At 43.3% G+C, this 16,938-nt stretch overlaps 1 protein-coding gene across 9 annotated transcripts in view; it reads left to right on the top strand.

The window, feature by feature from the left end:
* RYR2 (ryanodine receptor 2) overlaps positions 1-16,938 on the top strand; it is a 740,314-nt gene that overhangs the window by 690,459 nt on the left and 32,917 nt on the right. For all 9 annotated transcript variants that reach the window (XM_032883093.1, XM_032883091.1, XM_032883088.1 and 6 more), the window contains 8 exons: positions 1,821-1,925; positions 4,496-4,577; positions 6,834-8,131; positions 8,873-8,940; positions 10,425-10,572; positions 13,740-13,826; positions 14,435-14,653; positions 16,129-16,259. In XM_032883093.1, coding sequence (XP_032738984.1) covers positions 1,821-1,925; positions 4,496-4,577; positions 6,834-8,131; positions 8,873-8,940; positions 10,425-10,572; positions 13,740-13,826; positions 14,435-14,653; positions 16,129-16,259 — 2,138 coding nt within the window. The remainder of the gene's footprint in view (positions 1-1,820; positions 1,926-4,495; positions 4,578-6,833; positions 8,132-8,872; positions 8,941-10,424; positions 10,573-13,739; positions 13,827-14,434; positions 14,654-16,128; positions 16,260-16,938) is intronic.

Below are 16,938 nucleotides of genomic sequence, written 5' to 3'. Positions count from 1 at the left end.
GAGGCCTAACCCACTGAGCCACCCAGGTGCCCCTTGTGGGCCATATCTTGACCACTGTTTGAATGGGTCTTGTGCACTGGCCACTCTCAGATAAATCCATTCCTCAGACACTTTGACATGGGAAGAGTCCCACTCAGTCCCAGCACAGGGGTACACTAAACTCTTCCGTGAAATCTCCCCTCGCCTTGGGGCTGGAAATGCCTCTGACATGAGGGTGGGTGGCCTGGTGTATGATCCACGCTTCTCTTCTGTCCGCTCACAGGATCCTTTACTTCTTCCTCCTCCCCCTCCTTCCCCTCAGCCCCTGGTATCCTTAGGGGTGGACTAGACCAGTGCCAGGAAGAAGCGTTGGGGATGGGAGTGGGGGTTGATGGTAGAGAAGGTCTCCTTCCTCCCAGGGTACGTGTAATTCAGGACTGCACAGCGGAGCTGGGTCTGGTGGCATATTGTATTCTTTCTCTGATGAGTGGCCTTGGCCTGCCCATGCCTCTTCTCCCACCCAGACCCTGTGCATCCTGCGGCCTCTGTCTATCCACCTTGGAATCACATCACCCTTTCAGATTCCATAGTCTTGCAGGAGCCTGTATGAGAAACACGTATCTTTTTCGGTTATTCTGTGCCTTTCATACTTTCTAATACCCAGCTTCAGGAGACAGATGCCAACCACTCTGGATGGCTCTCTCGAAGGCTCCTTGCTCACTTGGTATAAAGGATTCAGTGTCTCCCCTCTTCCGTCACAGGAGGAGTGGAAGGTGGAGATGCAGAGCACATGGGGAGCTCTCCAAAGTCTCACTTTTCACTTTCATCTTCTTTATATCCTTGGGGTGGAAAGAGCTATTTGGTCTCCCCCTTTGCACATACTGAGTCTGGCACCTTGCTTTTGAAGCAGGGAGGTATTTACTGTCTTTTACCATCAGCTTTAGGACAAAAGAGAAGCTGAACACAGGACAAAGTTCCAATTCAACATCTTCTCAGTATCTTCAATGTGGTTATCTCTTTCGGTCACTTGTTCCTAGAGTAAACGTGTTGTAATGTTCTCTCAAATTTATACTCCTTAAGAGTCATTTGTCGAAAGGAACGAGTGAATTGGAAGTTAAGAACTGTGTTGTATGTATATTTTTTCTTTTTTTAATAAAATCCCTGTCATTTATTTCCCTGGTTGATGTAGGTATGTGTGCAAAACTTAGTGACTCTAGTATTTTTCCTTGGAAAATAAAAATAGAAACGGTCTGCCTTCAAGCACTCTGCCTGCTACAATGTGTCCTCTCCGGTGTAACCTAAAGATCACTTCTGAAGTGTGAGCCAAGAGAGCAAAGTTAGGTTCCAATTGCCCTGGATTCTGGGTTCGTGAAGTTAATCACCAAGTAATAATCTTTTAAAATTCAGTGGTTGTAAGATTGGTAAAACAGCTGTACACTTAAGAAATCTTTGAAGAGGACTTTCCCCTTGATATGAGTGCTTTGTCCAGGTTACTATTTAGCAATAAGAAGTAATTGCCTCTTATCATAAGCTTCATCTCAGATCCTACAGCCGAGAGTAAGGACCGATTGATGTGACTTAATAACCAGAACTGGATCCTACCCTCCTCCTCTAAATAAAAGAAACTAAAAACCAGACAGACATGAAGTAATCCACTGTCCTTTTTTTTTTTTTTTTTTGTTATTAAGCATACAGAAAGAACTTGAAAATCCTTGAGAAACTGTCTTTAGAATTTGTTACATGTGAACGCTTAGTTGATTTTGTCCCTGCTTATTAGTGGACAGCTTATTTTGCCCATTAAGTCATTGAGAATGATTGCTATCCGTCTGTTTCTGGTCCAGGGTCCTTGCACCGGGAATCAGCAGAGCTTGGCCCACAGCAGGCTGTGGGATGCGGTTGTGGGCTTTCTTCACGTATTTGCCCACATGCAGATGAAGCTGTCTCAGGTAAATCTTCCATCCTAAATGACAAAGACTGTAATCATTGGCAAATTCAACATGCATACCTTTGTTTGAATATGATCTTTCTTGGATCACTTCTTTATACATCTTTTACTCTCTACATATTTCTTAAAGATTTTATTTATTTTAGAGAGAGTGGTATGGCGGGAGGGGGAGCAGAGGGAGAGGGAGAGAGAGATTCTCAAGCTGTGTGCTGAGTGCAGAGCCCAACGTGGGGCTTGATCTCATGACCCTGAGATTACGACCTCAGCCGTAATCAAGATTCAGATGCTTAACCAACTGAGCCACCCAAGCACCCCTCTTTTACTCTATATTTTAAAAAGTTTTTTATTCAAGCATTTTATGCAAACTGAGAATGGGTGGGAGCCATTATTCAAATTGGAGAACAAAAGATACTAAGGAGTTGAATTTAATAGAGAAATAACACAGTGTAGTCCTCAAACATTGTACATTTTACAGTCCTTCATAGACCCATATAGACTTCTTAGTGATTATTCACTAGAATTTTCCTCCTCCATCCAGGTGACTGAAAAAGGATTTGTAATGTACAAATCCCTTGTGAAAGAGAAGCAGTTTCCTTACTGAGTCATACATGAGCAGATGATCTCAGTAGATGAGATTCACTCATCAACAGGACATTTAATTTTGTGAAAGTCGGAGAAAAACTTCGTAAGGATAAGCACATAAAGAACAGATTTACAGAAAAGAGTAAATAAGTCTCTTTAATGCGGTGAACTTTGATGACGGGTCCTGAGATCTGACATACCTGTCAGGGTGTGGGTGTTTGCCTGGTGTCAGGTAGAAGAAAGACTCCAGGATTTAAGGCCAGACCATTGCCAGTCCTGCCCAGTGTTTTCATTCACATGTCCCTACAGTATGCCTGCACCAGATCCCTTTCCTCCTGTGAAGTAGGGACAATTGCACACCTGCCCCCCCCCCCCCCCGCAACCAGTGGCTACAAGCAGGAGCCTATTGTTAAAGCCAGGCATTGGTTCAAGTGGTGAGGACAGGTTTTCGTCAGTAATAACTATCACAGTAGGGAAATGTACAGAGGTGAGTGGGTGTTTTAAAGGGAGAATGAGGCACCAGGCATGGGGGGGTGGGGGTAGTAGGGGTAGGAAGGGAGAGATCACAAAGGGTTCGTCAGTGTAGATACGATTAGCCCATCTGTGTCCACAGGCTGGCAATTACTGAAGTTCAGCTCCTACCCTCATACAGAGATGGTAGATGAGACTGGTCCCCCAGTGTCAGCAGGCACACACAGGGCAATTTTTTTTTTTTTTTTTTTTTTTTTTTTTTTTAAGCAGCCTTGAGCTTCCCCAGGCAGTCCCTCCAAGGTGGGCTAAGGCCACCCTAGGGGATGCAGCCTTAAACTGGTAGAAACACTATTAGTATTTTGTTCAAGTCTTTGAGCTCCAGATTATACCCTGGTTGAAATGAGGACTCAGAAGAGCCTGGCTTGAGTTTTGTCAACATCTAATTATTGGTGACTTCCACCAAATAAGGAAATAACATGATTCTTTCATCTAATCACAAGTGGCATTTTAGTGAATAAAGGAAACCAACATGAACCAAATTTATACACTTTCAAGGGAGTTCTCATTCTAGTGTAGTTCCATCATTTTATTAACATGTGGTGCTACCTAGTAGTCGTTCAGTTTGTAGACCTAGCCAAGGGAACACTATTTAGAAAGTCTCATTTTTCCAGCCTCATATTTAGCAAAATCTAAATGAATAAAATGACTGCCTTGTATAATTATTTCAAAAGAAATAAAGCACAGTTTCAAATCAAAAGAAAATTTGGTGAGTCATAATGTCATAATGTTGATGTAAGTACATTCTGTGTTTCAAGATGCGGAATCTAAGCAGTTGAGGTTCGGACACAATGTATCTTTGTAAAAGAATTTTTTTCGTGGCAAAAAATCAAAAGCAAACACAAACAAAAAAACCCAGAAAATCTTAACCAGAGAAATATCAGGGTGTTGAATAAAATTGGTAAATAAGATACATTATACATTGTTCATATAGGTATTACTTGGTTATATTTTTGTTAGATTGATGTAAATTTACATCATATCACTGTTGCGCCTATTTTTCCTGAAGAGGTTAATTCTTACAAAACACATAGCATTTTTGTGTAAGAAGTTAGGAAGAAGGAAAAACAAATTCAGTCTTCAAGTAAAAGAAAGACGTCCGATGTGTGGAGGCACCTGAGTCTTGCACGCTGCTGGAGAATCTGCTGCTGCTTTCATCCTTCTGTTAGACTTATTCATTGTCCTCACACATACCTTAATAAAATGAGATATAATCAGGAGTAAATACTAATTCTGAAGTATACCTCTTCTCAATAAGCTACATACTTACACTTGGTCTTTCTTTTATTTTATGATCCCGGAAAGTGTTGGTGGGTGAAGCAGTACTCTTTGTGAGAATAAGTATGCCCTTCCTGCTACATAATTTTCTCATATTATCTCAAATGCAGAAATATGCTATCATTTTATATATATGATGCATTATGTGTTCTATGTTACTATAACCTGTGTTAATGTTTTCAGGATTCCAGTCAAATTGAGCTCTTAAAAGAATTAATGGATCTTCAGAAGGATATGGTGGTCATGTTGCTGTCCATGTTAGAAGGTAATCTTGATTTATATTTTCAAGTACCCATTATTCTTTTATTTCAAGGATCAATAGGCACTTGCTTGTGAAGTCCACCTGCCACAAAGAATGAAATATCAACACTGAGATATGGCAGATAACCGTGGATCTATCGGTGGCTTTATTACTGTTTTCTCCAAGTTATCTTTTTAAAAAGAGATATCTTGCTTATCTCGGTTTATATAGCGGTGGGATGAAACCAGTAGTAATGTTTAGGGGCACTTCTACTAAAGAATACACTCTCTAGACATAGTACATAGTACATAACGATTTTATTCATTTGTTAGTCTGTGATCAGTGGGGACTATGGGCAATTGAATAACTCCCAACTGTGTAAAGCACTGCATTGAGCTGGCTGCACTGTGACTCTCAGGGGGTTATTCACATCCTGCAGGAAGAGGAGGACAGAGGCCATCGGCCCACACAGCAGCCGCTGGTGGCAGTCTCGTGCTCCCACCATGTGCCTCCCTCAGCCCTCATCTCTGTCTTTTCTCTTTCCAACTTGTCTTTCTCTGCTACTGCATTTCTCTTCTGTGTCACGCAGTAATAAGCATGGTGGTCAAGAGCTTGGGTTCAAATCCCCAGTTCCCTACTTCCTACCGACTAGTGCAACCCTTGCACTAGTTCCTTCTCCACTTCCTCCCTGTGAATGGAGGTGGTGACAGAGGGAATGTGAGAAGTCCGTGAAATCACGTGAATAGGACCAAAGCCATTAAAAAACCGTTTGCTTTTGTTGCCTATCCTTCTTTCTTGAATCCCTCCTAATTTTTCTCTGGTTCTTAGTCTGTCGTGCTTTGCATAACTGCAGGAGGCATGCCGTGTGCTAGAACTTCAAAGATGCAGAAACCTTAGGTGGCCGTCATTATATAGCCTCTGAGTGCAGGACGCTTTACCATGACGTCACATCAAATTTTAGTCTGGATGACAGTAACGACAAGCAGAATAATAGCAGGAACAGCAGTGATTGCCCCCGTGACAACGTAAATTCACCCGCTGTCACGTGTCAGCTCATCGAATCCTCATGCCAGGGTGATGAGTTTGATAGTATCATTATCGTTATTTAGCACATGAGGAAACTGAGGCACCGACATCTGCCCAGTTGCTTAGCTAGTAGATGGTGGAGCCTGGATTCAAACCCAACAGTGCGGCTCCCGAGCCCACGCTCATAACCACGGTGTTTACTGCGGCACGACGGGGCGCCAGCGGACCTCACCACGTGTCTTTGTTCCGTTTCTGTCTTGATGTTACACTGCACATTCTGTTCGAGGAATAGGAGCGTTCTGTGACCCTATAATTTAGGATACTATCTAATTTTCTCAAGCTTATCAGTGATCTCCCATTTTCTGACAATAAATATTCTGGACCGTGAAGAAACGTAGGGAGAGGGCTTTACATTGTAAACCAGAAAGAGCATATAATTTGCTTTCAGAGGATCTGTTTGAAGTCCTGGCACTCGCCCCCACTAATCCTGTCGCAATGGGCACATTGATTTTGCCTTGCTAAACTTCACTTTCCTCAATAGTAAAATCAGAATTAATGAAAAAGTACCTGCCTTACGGACCTATGAACATTAAATAGGGTATTGTCTTCAAGTAGTGATTTTTCAATCTTTTTTTTTTTTTAAGATTTTATTTATTTATTTGACAGAGACAGACAGTGAGAGAGGGAACACAAGCAGGGAGAGTGGGAGAGGGAGAAGCAGGCTTCCCGCTGAGCAGAGAGCCCAATGTGGGCTTTGATCCCAGGACCCTGGGATCATGACCTGAGCCGAAGGCAGAGGCTTAACCCACTGAGCCACCCATGCGCTCCCTCAGTGATTTTTCAATCATAAAAAGCTGTCCAGATGCTCTTCTTTATTATTAGCATGAAACTGGACTTCAGTTTCTGGCTTTAGGATATAAATGTTTTCCCCATTTTCTCTACTCACGAACATGTTGCTTTCTTGATCAATTTGAAGGGAAAAAAAAAAAAACAGCTTTTGTTCAAATATTGCTGTACTCCTGTTAGTCTAACCACTTTGCAAATACGGTTTTGCATGTGTTTATGTAATCCCTCCTTTAAACTAGAGTTTGCAAATCACTGTCCCTCTTTTCCTGAGACTTCATGCAGTGGAAGATAAACAAGGAGCCATCCTTGATTCCGATGTCATGTAAGATTTATATTGTCCTTTTTTTCTGTAGACACTGATTTTATCAAAAATGTTACCTTTGAACACATGCAATTCTTGCCCACCAGGAAATGTTGTCAATGGAACCATCGGCAAGCAGATGGTCGACATGCTCGTGGAATCTTCCAACAACGTGGAGATGATTCTCAAGTTTTTCGACATGTTCTTAAAACTAAAGGATTTGACCTCTTCTGACACATTTAAGGAATATGATCCTGATGGCAAGGGAGTCATTTCCAAGAGGGACTTCCATAAAGCGATGGAGAGCCATAAGCACTACACACAGTCCGAAACCGAGTTTCTTTTGTCCTGCGCGGAGACCGATGAAAACGAGACCCTCGACTATGAAGAGTTCGTCAAACGGTTCCACGAGCCCGCGAAGGACATCGGCTTCAACGTTGCGGTTCTCCTGACCAACCTGTCTGAACACATGCCCAATGACACCCGGCTGCAGACCTTCCTGGAGCTGGCCGAGAGCGTGCTGAACTACTTCCAGCCCTTCCTGGGCCGCATCGAGATCATGGGAAGCGCCAAGCGCATCGAGCGGGTCTATTTCGAAATCAGCGAGTCCAGCCGCACGCAGTGGGAGAAGCCCCAGGTCAAGGAGTCCAAACGGCAGTTCATATTCGATGTGGTCAACGAAGGGGGAGAGAAGGAGAAGATGGAGCTCTTCGTCAACTTCTGCGAGGACACCATCTTCGAGATGCAGCTGGCGGCGCAGATCTCAGAGTCGGATCTGAACGAGAGGTCGGCGAACAAGGACGAGAGCGAGAAGGAGAAGCCGGAAGAGCAGGGGCCCAGGATGGGCTTCTTTTCAATCCTGACGGTCACGTCGGCCCTGCTGGCTCTCAGGCACAATGTCTTGACCCTCATGCGGATGCTTAGCCTGAAGAGCCTGAAGAAACAGATGAAGAAGGTGAAGAAGATGACCGTCAAGGACATGGTCACAGCCGCCTTCTCGTCCTACTGGAGCGTCTTCATGAGCCTCCTGCACTTCGTGGCCAGCGTTTCCAGAGGCTTCTTCCGCATTGTCTGCAGCCTACTGCTGGGGGGCAGCCTGGTAGAAGGAGCGAAGAAGATCAGGGTGGCGGAGCTCTTAGCTAACATGCCGGACCCCACCCAAGACGAGGTGAGGGGGGACGGCGAGGAGGGGGACAGGAAGCCCATGGAGGCCGCCCTGCCCTCAGAAGACCTCACAGACCTGAAGGAACTGACGGAAGAAAGCGACCTCCTTTCGGACATATTCGGCTTGGATCTGAAGAGAGAAGGAGGACAGTACAAACTCATTCCTCATAACCCGAACGCTGGCCTCAGTGACCTCATGAGCAACCCGGTCCCCATCCCCGACGTGCAAGAAAAATTCCAGGTAATGGGCTCTAAGTCACTGTAGCCCTCTGGCTGTCGGATGGGTGTGAAAAATGAACCCTACACCCGTTCTCCGGCTGGCGCCAGAGCGCTTACATACGTGCCTTGACCTTCCAAAGGGAAGCGCTCGGCAACTCTGGCCTTGTTAAGAGCCCTTACAAATTACTGAAGTATCTTAAACTGTTGAGGTGTAAGCTTAAGTTCCCACCGTGACGACAGCCATCAGCGGAGGGATCATCCCATCCACACATATCTTATGACTCTTAACCATGTGCCTAATGCCCCTGGGTGTCACAGTGCATCCAAGGAAACAGAAGATATGACCACGGCTTTCAGACCGCCTTAGAGAGTTTGTTAGAAAGATATCGCTGACACTCAGGAAACCATTAAGTGCGCAACAGTGTAGACAGACTGTAGGGTCACAAACATTGAGAAAGCAGAGACATCACTCTGGTTGGGAGTAGTTCGGTAAAACTTAAAGGGTGAGGAACGTTTGAGTAGGGGATGAAGTGAGGAAGGTACTTCTGAGGGATGAAAAGAAAGCAAGGAGGAGCCTAGCAGGTCTGTCCTCACTGCTGGCAGGGAGGGCCGAGTGCGGAGGAAGCTGAGGATTCAGACCAGCAGAGTGAAGGGCTTGTGTGGGAAGCGGGTCTCTTCTGCGGGTTATGATCTGCCTCGTGGCCACATGCAGAGGTGACGTGTGATCCTGCTTTTCTTTCTTCTCCCCCTTGGTTCATTCAAGGAACAGAAGGTGAAAGAGGAAGAAAAGGAGGAAAAAGAAGAAAACAAATCTGAACCCGAAAAGGCCGAGTATGTGTCGTTTCTGTATACTTCCCTTTGTTTCAGTCAGTCTCTGTTGCTTGCTCTCCCTCCCCTCTGAGGCCATGCTGGTCAGTCTCGGGCTACACGACAAAATCCGCCATCCCAGAGGAGAGGCTCTGTGGCCCGGGAGTTGGGGAGGACCCCTTGGGCTGCCACACCATCTCTTCCTCCTTGTTCCATGAGGATTCTGTTTGTGGATGACTCCGGGGATTCTGTGTAATGCTGTCCACAGGCACCGACTGCTTCCGTTTGTGCCTAAAACCATGCAGACGCTCCTGTCCTTGTAAGCCGGGGAGGAGACAAATGTTCTGAGCGCCATTGCATGCAGTTCTTGCAGTGACGTCCCTCAGAGCGTGGCCCCAGAGCCACAAGCATAAAAATGGCCTGGTGAATTTGTTAAAACAAAGATCCATCCCTGGGCCCCACTGCAGAGATCCCTAATACGGCAGGTCTGGTGCAGGACCCAGAAATCTTAAGTCCCCCCTCCCACATTCCTGGTGCTACAGAGCAATAAAAAATAAAGATCTGAGTGCAAAGCAATAAAAATGGATCACTTCCTCATAACTCTGGCTTTCTGTTAACCATTGAAACCTACATCTTTCCCCCAGTTCAGATTGTTTCATGTGCATACTTTTACAAATCAGTGAAGTCAAATTTGAAGTGCCCATAAGAGCCACTGTGCTCTCATAGCACTTGCATTTTTCCCTTTGTTGTTATTTTCTTTGGCTATTCTTTGTAGTTGGCTCTATTTATAGATCCTTCTTGGTTGTAAAAATGGCCACGTTAATGACTGTTTTAGTGAAATGAAACAGTATGACAGTCATTTCAGGGATAAATCTTCCATGTTAAAAGGGATGTTAGATAGACCTCGTACAGGTTAAGTATGAGTTATATATATGCGACTATCCATAAAAATACTTTCATGAAGGATTGTGGTATTTCGTACCCGGAAGGGGTGTAGGTGTCAAATTTCAGTGCTTCTAACTCTATAATTGTCTGCAAAATGAATATCTTGACATGCTTTATACATGTGAACAGCCAAATGCATATGCCTCTGATTTTAAGTCCTAATGGCTGGTCAGTGTTAAAACTAAACATTAAAATCGTAATTTAAAAAGAAGGTTGTTTGAAAGTCACAGCAAAAAAAAATGTCATTGATACTCTTTTTACCTAAATGTTTTTATTGCACAGCTGGAAGGTTATGCACTACATATGACTATAAAGATACTTCAGGCCTATAAAATGTCCTTTAGATTTGAACTTCACAGGATTGTCCATCTATGGGGGATGGGCAAAGGCAGGAAATCCTAGCCCTCATTCTAAAATTCTGAATATCATAGTGGACTAGAAGAGGAACCAGTTTTCAACAGTGATACTTTGATTTAAATACTTATTCATTTGTATAATTTGGCACAAACTTGTTACCTCTTTAGTTTCTGGTTGGCTTATATTTCATTCATTTGTGTTTGTAGGGGAGAAGATGGAGAAAAAGAAGAAAAAGCCAAAGAAGAGAAGGGTAAACAGAAGTTGAGGCAGCTCCACACACACAGATATGGAGAGCCAGAAGTTCCTGAGTCAGCGTTCTGGAAGAAAATCATAGCATATCAACAGAAACTTCTAGTAAGATGTTTTAGAGTGAATATTGTTATTGGTAGGTTGTGAGACCATAATAATTCAGGCCCCGTAAATATTCGTTGATCTTTCCTTGGGTGGCAATCAGGGGACCCAGTCAGTCGTACAAGTATGTTTGATTTGCTCACTTGAGTGTGTTCATATTTTATAATAAATGCCTATGGTCCGCTGCTCCCTGTCACCAGACCATAAGCTGCATACATGTCCACGTTACCTGAGACCGTCTGATATAGTGACGGCCAGCAGAGGGCAACCAACGTCTTCCCACAAAGACTTTAGGGCAGATTAATAAATAAACTCTGTGGGCCATTGGTGAGGGTCTGTGGTGCATGAAAGCAAAACACGACCGTAAGGGTACACGTAGATTCATATTGCTATTCCAGAACTGGGTTCATCAGGTTTTCCTAGAACATCACCTTTTTATTAAAAGCCCAGTTACAAAAACATTATGGTAGTGAGCCAGCTTCCTCCTGAGAATAAGAAGACCTATTCAAAGTTACTCTTTAAATAGAAATGAGGAAAGAAGGGAATGAAAAAAGAAAGGACATTTATGTAGTGTCCTATATATTTTGCAGAAATGCTTGCCAAATAAAATGCATATTCGTATTTGAAAACCCAAGAAAGGAGGTGTAGTTCTCTGTTCATAGTCCTACAAGATGGAATTCATACCAAGAAAGGAGGTGTCCTACAAGATGGAATTCATAAAAATTTTGGTTGAAAGGCCTTTTAATATAATAATATATTACAGTTTTTTAATATAATAATATATACAGTTTTTTAAGGCAGGAAAATGTTGGGAGATGAATGTGCAGAATAAACCTACAGGAGGGGCTAACCAACAATGTCACACCTAGAAACCAAGGCCAACGTTCTTCGCATTAACACCGTTTGAAAGTCAAAATCATATTTAATGTTTCACAGCCTTTGCAAAATCAAAAGTGGACAGGAACACAGTATATTCTCGCCCTACACCTATAAGGAAATGGATTGTCCTTAGGAATTATATATTCTACCTGCTTATATGTAAATAAATATTACACATTCTTCTATCATTTATGCAAACATATTTTAATGAGTAGTTTCAACTATGTCTTCTTAAATTATCTTTTTTTCTCCTATATCATTTAGTACAAAGTATCCCAAACGTAAACATTTTGTAGATACCCCTGGATAATCACAGATTTTCAGTGTTGTGATAGTTGCCGTGGCGACAGGGGCAGCTTAGATGGAAGGGCAGGAGGTTGAAAGGGCTCACTGATAACCCTCCACAACCCCAGTGGGTTCCTGAAGACTGCATTTAACTACAGGCATGCAGAGCCAGTCAGTGAGGTCTTCTTACGTCATCGGCCTCAGGGTCACTCTTTTCCTGCTTCTCTTTCCGATATGACTTTGTCTCCCCACCATTTTGTCTACACAAGACTAATCACAGCCACATCAGGCCACTCGAGGCCCCCTGTCCTTCAGGTCTTTGTGACCTGCCAGCTCAGATAACCAAGGTTACAGCCTCTGTGACCCAGTTCCAGCCTTTTGCAAGGAGAACCAATGCGACTAGTCTGTGGCGGGCTGCCTTAGTCTGTAAGCCATGGCAGTAAAGGTAGGGTCCTGGGTGGGAGAGGACACCAGCCAAATGGGGTGTGTACATGGAGACTGATAATGGGGTACGTTGTCATCTTGATAGGACCTGTCATGCGAGAGCCCCTGGCATATCCTCTTGGATGCCTCGTTGACATCTCCCACTTCGTAGTAAAACAGAAACTTGATATTTCCCCATCGCCTTTTTCCTTAAACCTACTTCTCCTCTGGGTGTTTTTTCCAGTCGCTAAATGGCACCAACCATGCAATGAGTTGCTCTGACCCCAAATCCAGAAGTTACTATATCTGAATCCTTTCTTTCTTGCCTCCATCAAATCCAATCCAGCGGGAATTCTTCCCAGTTCTGTCTTCCAGGTATAGCCAGAGTCTGCTCCGTTCTTCCATCTGCACAGCTCCCCCTAGACCAGGCCACCACCACCAGCATCATCCCCTCCTGCGCTCCTGTGGTAGCTCTGATTAGTCCCCTTGCTTCCACTCGCCTCCTGTCTTCCACACAGCAACTGGAATAATCTTTCCAAATTATAATCTGGTCATATCAAGCCCTCTTCAGATCCCCTGATAGCTTGCCACCCCACCTAGAATAAAGTAATAATTGCAGTTATAATAACAAGATTATAACTAACTTTCCCTCCATGAACTTATCCTCAGAGCAAACTTCTGAGGAAGCTTCTGTTGTTATGGCCACTTTACAGATGATAGAAGGGATGCTTTTGGAGTGCTTAAGTGCTTGTCTGCATTTGCAGCGAGCGAGTGCGCAGTGTAGCTCCAGAGGTCATAAACCAACCCACTGCATGGGAAGGAACATTACAAACTTTACCAGAAGCCTGTAAGCCTATGTCCACCTCACCTCTCTGACCTCATGTGCTTCTAGTCCCTCCTCTTCTCTCTCACTGTCCCCAACAACACTGTTACTCTGAACTCAGAACCTTCGTCCTCCCAGCCCATGCGCTCTCTCTTTCTCTCTCTCATACGCTCTCCCCAGTCGCCTACTTGCCTTGCTTTCCCATGGTATTCAGGACTGTGCTCAAATGTCATTTCCTAAAATAAGCCTTCCCTGACCCATCTATCTAAAATAGCACCCCCAGGGCGCCTGGGTGGCTCAGTTGGTTAAGCAACTGCCTTTGGCTCAGGTCATGATCCTGGAGTCCTGGGATCGAGTCCCGCATCAGGCTCCTTGTTCGGCAGGGAGTCTGCTTCTCCTGCTGACCTCTCTACTCTCATGCTCTCTCTCACAAATAAATAAAATCTTAAAAAAAAAAAAAAATAGCACCCCCATTCCAAAAGCCCTTAACCTGATGGTTTTTCCTTCAAAGCATTAGCATCCCTTGAGATTATGTTTTGTTTCATTTTATCTTTAATCTGTGGATGTGCTTATCATTTCTATCCTCCACTGGTGGCCCAGATTTTCTTATTTGCTGTTACGTCTACAGCACCAAGAGCGCTACTTGATACAAAGCAGACTCTTGAGAAATAGTTTTGGGTAAAGGAAGGAATGCTGTTTAAATTGTCTGCACATGTCAATCTCAATTCAGTGACCTTTTAATCATTTTTTTCACCTTCAGAACTATTTTGCTCGCAACTTTTACAACATGAGAATGTTAGCCTTATTTGTCGCATTTGCAATCAATTTCATCTTGCTCTTTTATAAGGTACGTACGTCTTCGTCTTTCATTAACCAGTACGAAACTACAGATGGACTGAATTGCATGTATAGAGTTCACAAATCCACTAATGAGCACGTCTAAACCCATTCTAAAATGTTTTGATGAAAGAGGAACCTAGAGCTTAAGCACGTCACTGACGGTCTAGTAAGGCAGTAGATTTTTTCCTCGGAACTAAGTGGGAAATGCCTCAGCTGATGAGCATTGATTCAGTGGAGGGTCTCCCCAGTGTCCCTCGCCTCATTTGGCTGAATTTCTCACTTGTTACCACTTCCGGGTCTGGCATAACTTCATTACGTCAAATTCTTTGGATAATTGGGAAGGTGGCTTAGCCATCTGTACTCTCCCCCACCACCCCCACCCCTGGAATGCCTTAGAATCCTCCTAAGTCTTGCTTGGATTAGAAGGCATTTTAAAGAGTGTGCTCATTATTTGCCATCAGTTTTTGAAAAGCTATCTTATTTTTAGCCCTTGCTTTTAGTCTTTTCACGGGACACGGGCTTCATCTCTGGCTCTTTGCTGGGTTTCCATTGGGTTTCTGGTTTCTGGTATCTTAGAGGAAGCGAACTGACTCTACTTTAAATGGTTTGAATCAGGTCTCCACTTCTTCTGTGGTTGAAGGAAAGGAGCTCCCCACGCGCAGTTTGAGTGAAAACTCCAAAGTCAGCAGCCTAGACACTGGCTCGCCCCGAATCATCGCGGTTCACTATGTCCTGGAGGAGAGCAGTGGCTATATGGAGCCCACGCTGAGGATCCTAGCTGTTCTCCACACAGTCATTTCTTTCTTCTGCATCATCGGATACTACTGCTTGAAAGTAAGATAGTAAGGCACCAAAGTACCTGTGTGTGTCTGTGTGTGCACGTGTCTGTTGCAGGCTGGACTTCTGGGGAAGCAGACTCTGAGATGGAAAAATTTACCTGCATGGAGATTATTAGGGAATGTTCTATGAGTCAACATCTGTGGGGCAAGGGAAGGAAGCAGAGTGCAACGGAGGGACAAGTGGGGCTACCGTTCAGACACGACAGGGCACATGCGCGGGCCTCAGTCCGTGAGGGTGGGATACCCCTACACGGTTGTCTTGGGTTGGGGCATTGGAGGCTTGTCTTCTGGGCTCCACATTGGCTACAGACTGTCCCTGCAAGGGCAGGTGGCTTTGGGCCTTCTTACTGTAGCTTTCTGTCTCCTATTGGTAATCATTCCTATAATGGCCAGTTTCACCAACACTTGACCCCACAGAAGTAACCCACCCTGTGTCCCAGCGATGCTCTGGTGTATTAGAGTTACAGAATACGTCATGTGGAACCTGAGTCATTTGAATTGTCCTTTGTTAGGAATGTATCTAAAGCCTTCATGGCAGAAATGCTTTTTATAGCTTGTTGCATTTCACCCAGAAAATAATAGAGCTCTATTCCTAGATCCCTGCCAAGAGAATAATTGAATTTGGTGAATAGAACTCAAGAGTCTCTGAGTGCTCAGGGCTGCCCATTACTTTTGTAAACCTATTTTTCCCTAGCAAGACCCCTTTTCATGGTAACACTTTATTTCACTGTCCCCTGCCTCTGATTGTGAAACTTCTAGAAGACTTTGAAAAACCAGAGCCTGGAGTTAAAGACTATAGTGTAAAATATTCGTCAGCAATTCCTCTCCTTTTCTTTCCTGTTTTATGAGTTGGGGCAGGAGGAGGTATTCTTGAATACTTCCAGAATGTCTGCATCCTCTTCATATCTGTGCCCTGCATAAAATCTGTCCAGATGAGGCAATAAGAATCAATATATTCTGGAAATATTTGGGCAAACTGACAAAGATTTTTGCAGAAATTAAAGTTTATTTCAAAATGCATTTTGGACACTCTGAGCATAGAATCAGATTTCGCAAATAAAACTGCACTTGTTAGGAGCATACATTTTGGAACCTTGGTAACATTGCTATATTTTATTGTAGGTGTTTGTGTCTCATATATATAAAAAGATATATAACAAACATATTGTAATAAAAGATAGATCTTCTCTTTAATATTTAAAAATTATTTCTTTAGTGCAAATATGTGTAAAATTCTGTGTTTGGAAACATAGGGTTGTACATGGTATCTGTTACATTTCTATTTTTTCGAAAACCTCTAGATATTCCTTTCTGCCTAAATATAACCAATTCATTTTCACTCAGTTTTGGTTCCTGGAAGTAACATGGGAAATATTTCTTTTTCCAAAAAGCTTTTTTGTACAGATAGTGACCACAAGAGATACCAGTAAATCTAAACTAATTTTAACATGTTTATTTCTTCAAATGTAGGTCCCACTGGTTATTTTTAAGCGAGAAAAGGAAGTAGCTCGAAAACTGGAATTTGATGGGCTTTATATTACAGAACAACCTTCAGAAGATGATATTAAAGGCCAGTGGGATAGACTTGTAATCAACACACAGTGAGTAAAGAATTATATGAGACATTTCTATGTTCAAAAATTTTAAGACAAAAAAAAATGCTGGAGTTCTTACAGATTTGTCAAAAGTTTAGCAGAGGTGAATAATAGTGATATTTTCAGCCAAGAAAATCAAAAGACTAAGCACTGTCAGCTTCTTAATGGATGCCATCCATTTTTTCCCATCTGTGTTCTGAATTCCTTAATCAAAAATGGCTTTGAGTCCATTTTCACAGGACTGATGGAATGTGACATCCATTACTCAGTGTTCAGGGAAGAGCACAGTTAGAGGTACATAACTACAGTGCAGGGTTCTCTCCTCCAAAAGCACAGAGGAGGCAGAAATTAGGGAAAGAGTTGTAGCCTTAAAAGCAAAAATACTGAATTTCATACTTTTGACGTATCTATGTTGTAAACTCGTTGTCGGTACCATCAAGCAGCAAGGTTATCAAAGGAGTTGAGGAGTATGACCTGTAAAACTTAAGGCAGAGAAACAAGTACGTTTTCTGTACACTAAATATTTAGCCTTGTGAGCTCAAGACCCAAACTACTAGCTGCTGTTCCAGGTATGAATTCATCACAAAAGTGTAATTGTCCAACACTAAAAGTATTAGTGATGCAATACTTTTTGAGTAGTTTGTACTACTCAAGACTGAAATACTTTTTATTTTCACCAGTTTTG

Source organism: Lontra canadensis, unplaced genomic scaffold (assembly GCF_010015895.1).
Source record: "Lontra canadensis isolate GAN:19392208 unplaced genomic scaffold, GSC_riverotter_1.0 scaffold85, whole genome shotgun sequence".
NCBI lineage: Eukaryota > Metazoa > Chordata > Mammalia > Carnivora > Mustelidae > Lontra > Lontra canadensis.
The sequence above is the reverse complement of the archived record's forward strand: the minus strand, read 5'-3'. Positions and strand labels throughout refer to the sequence as shown.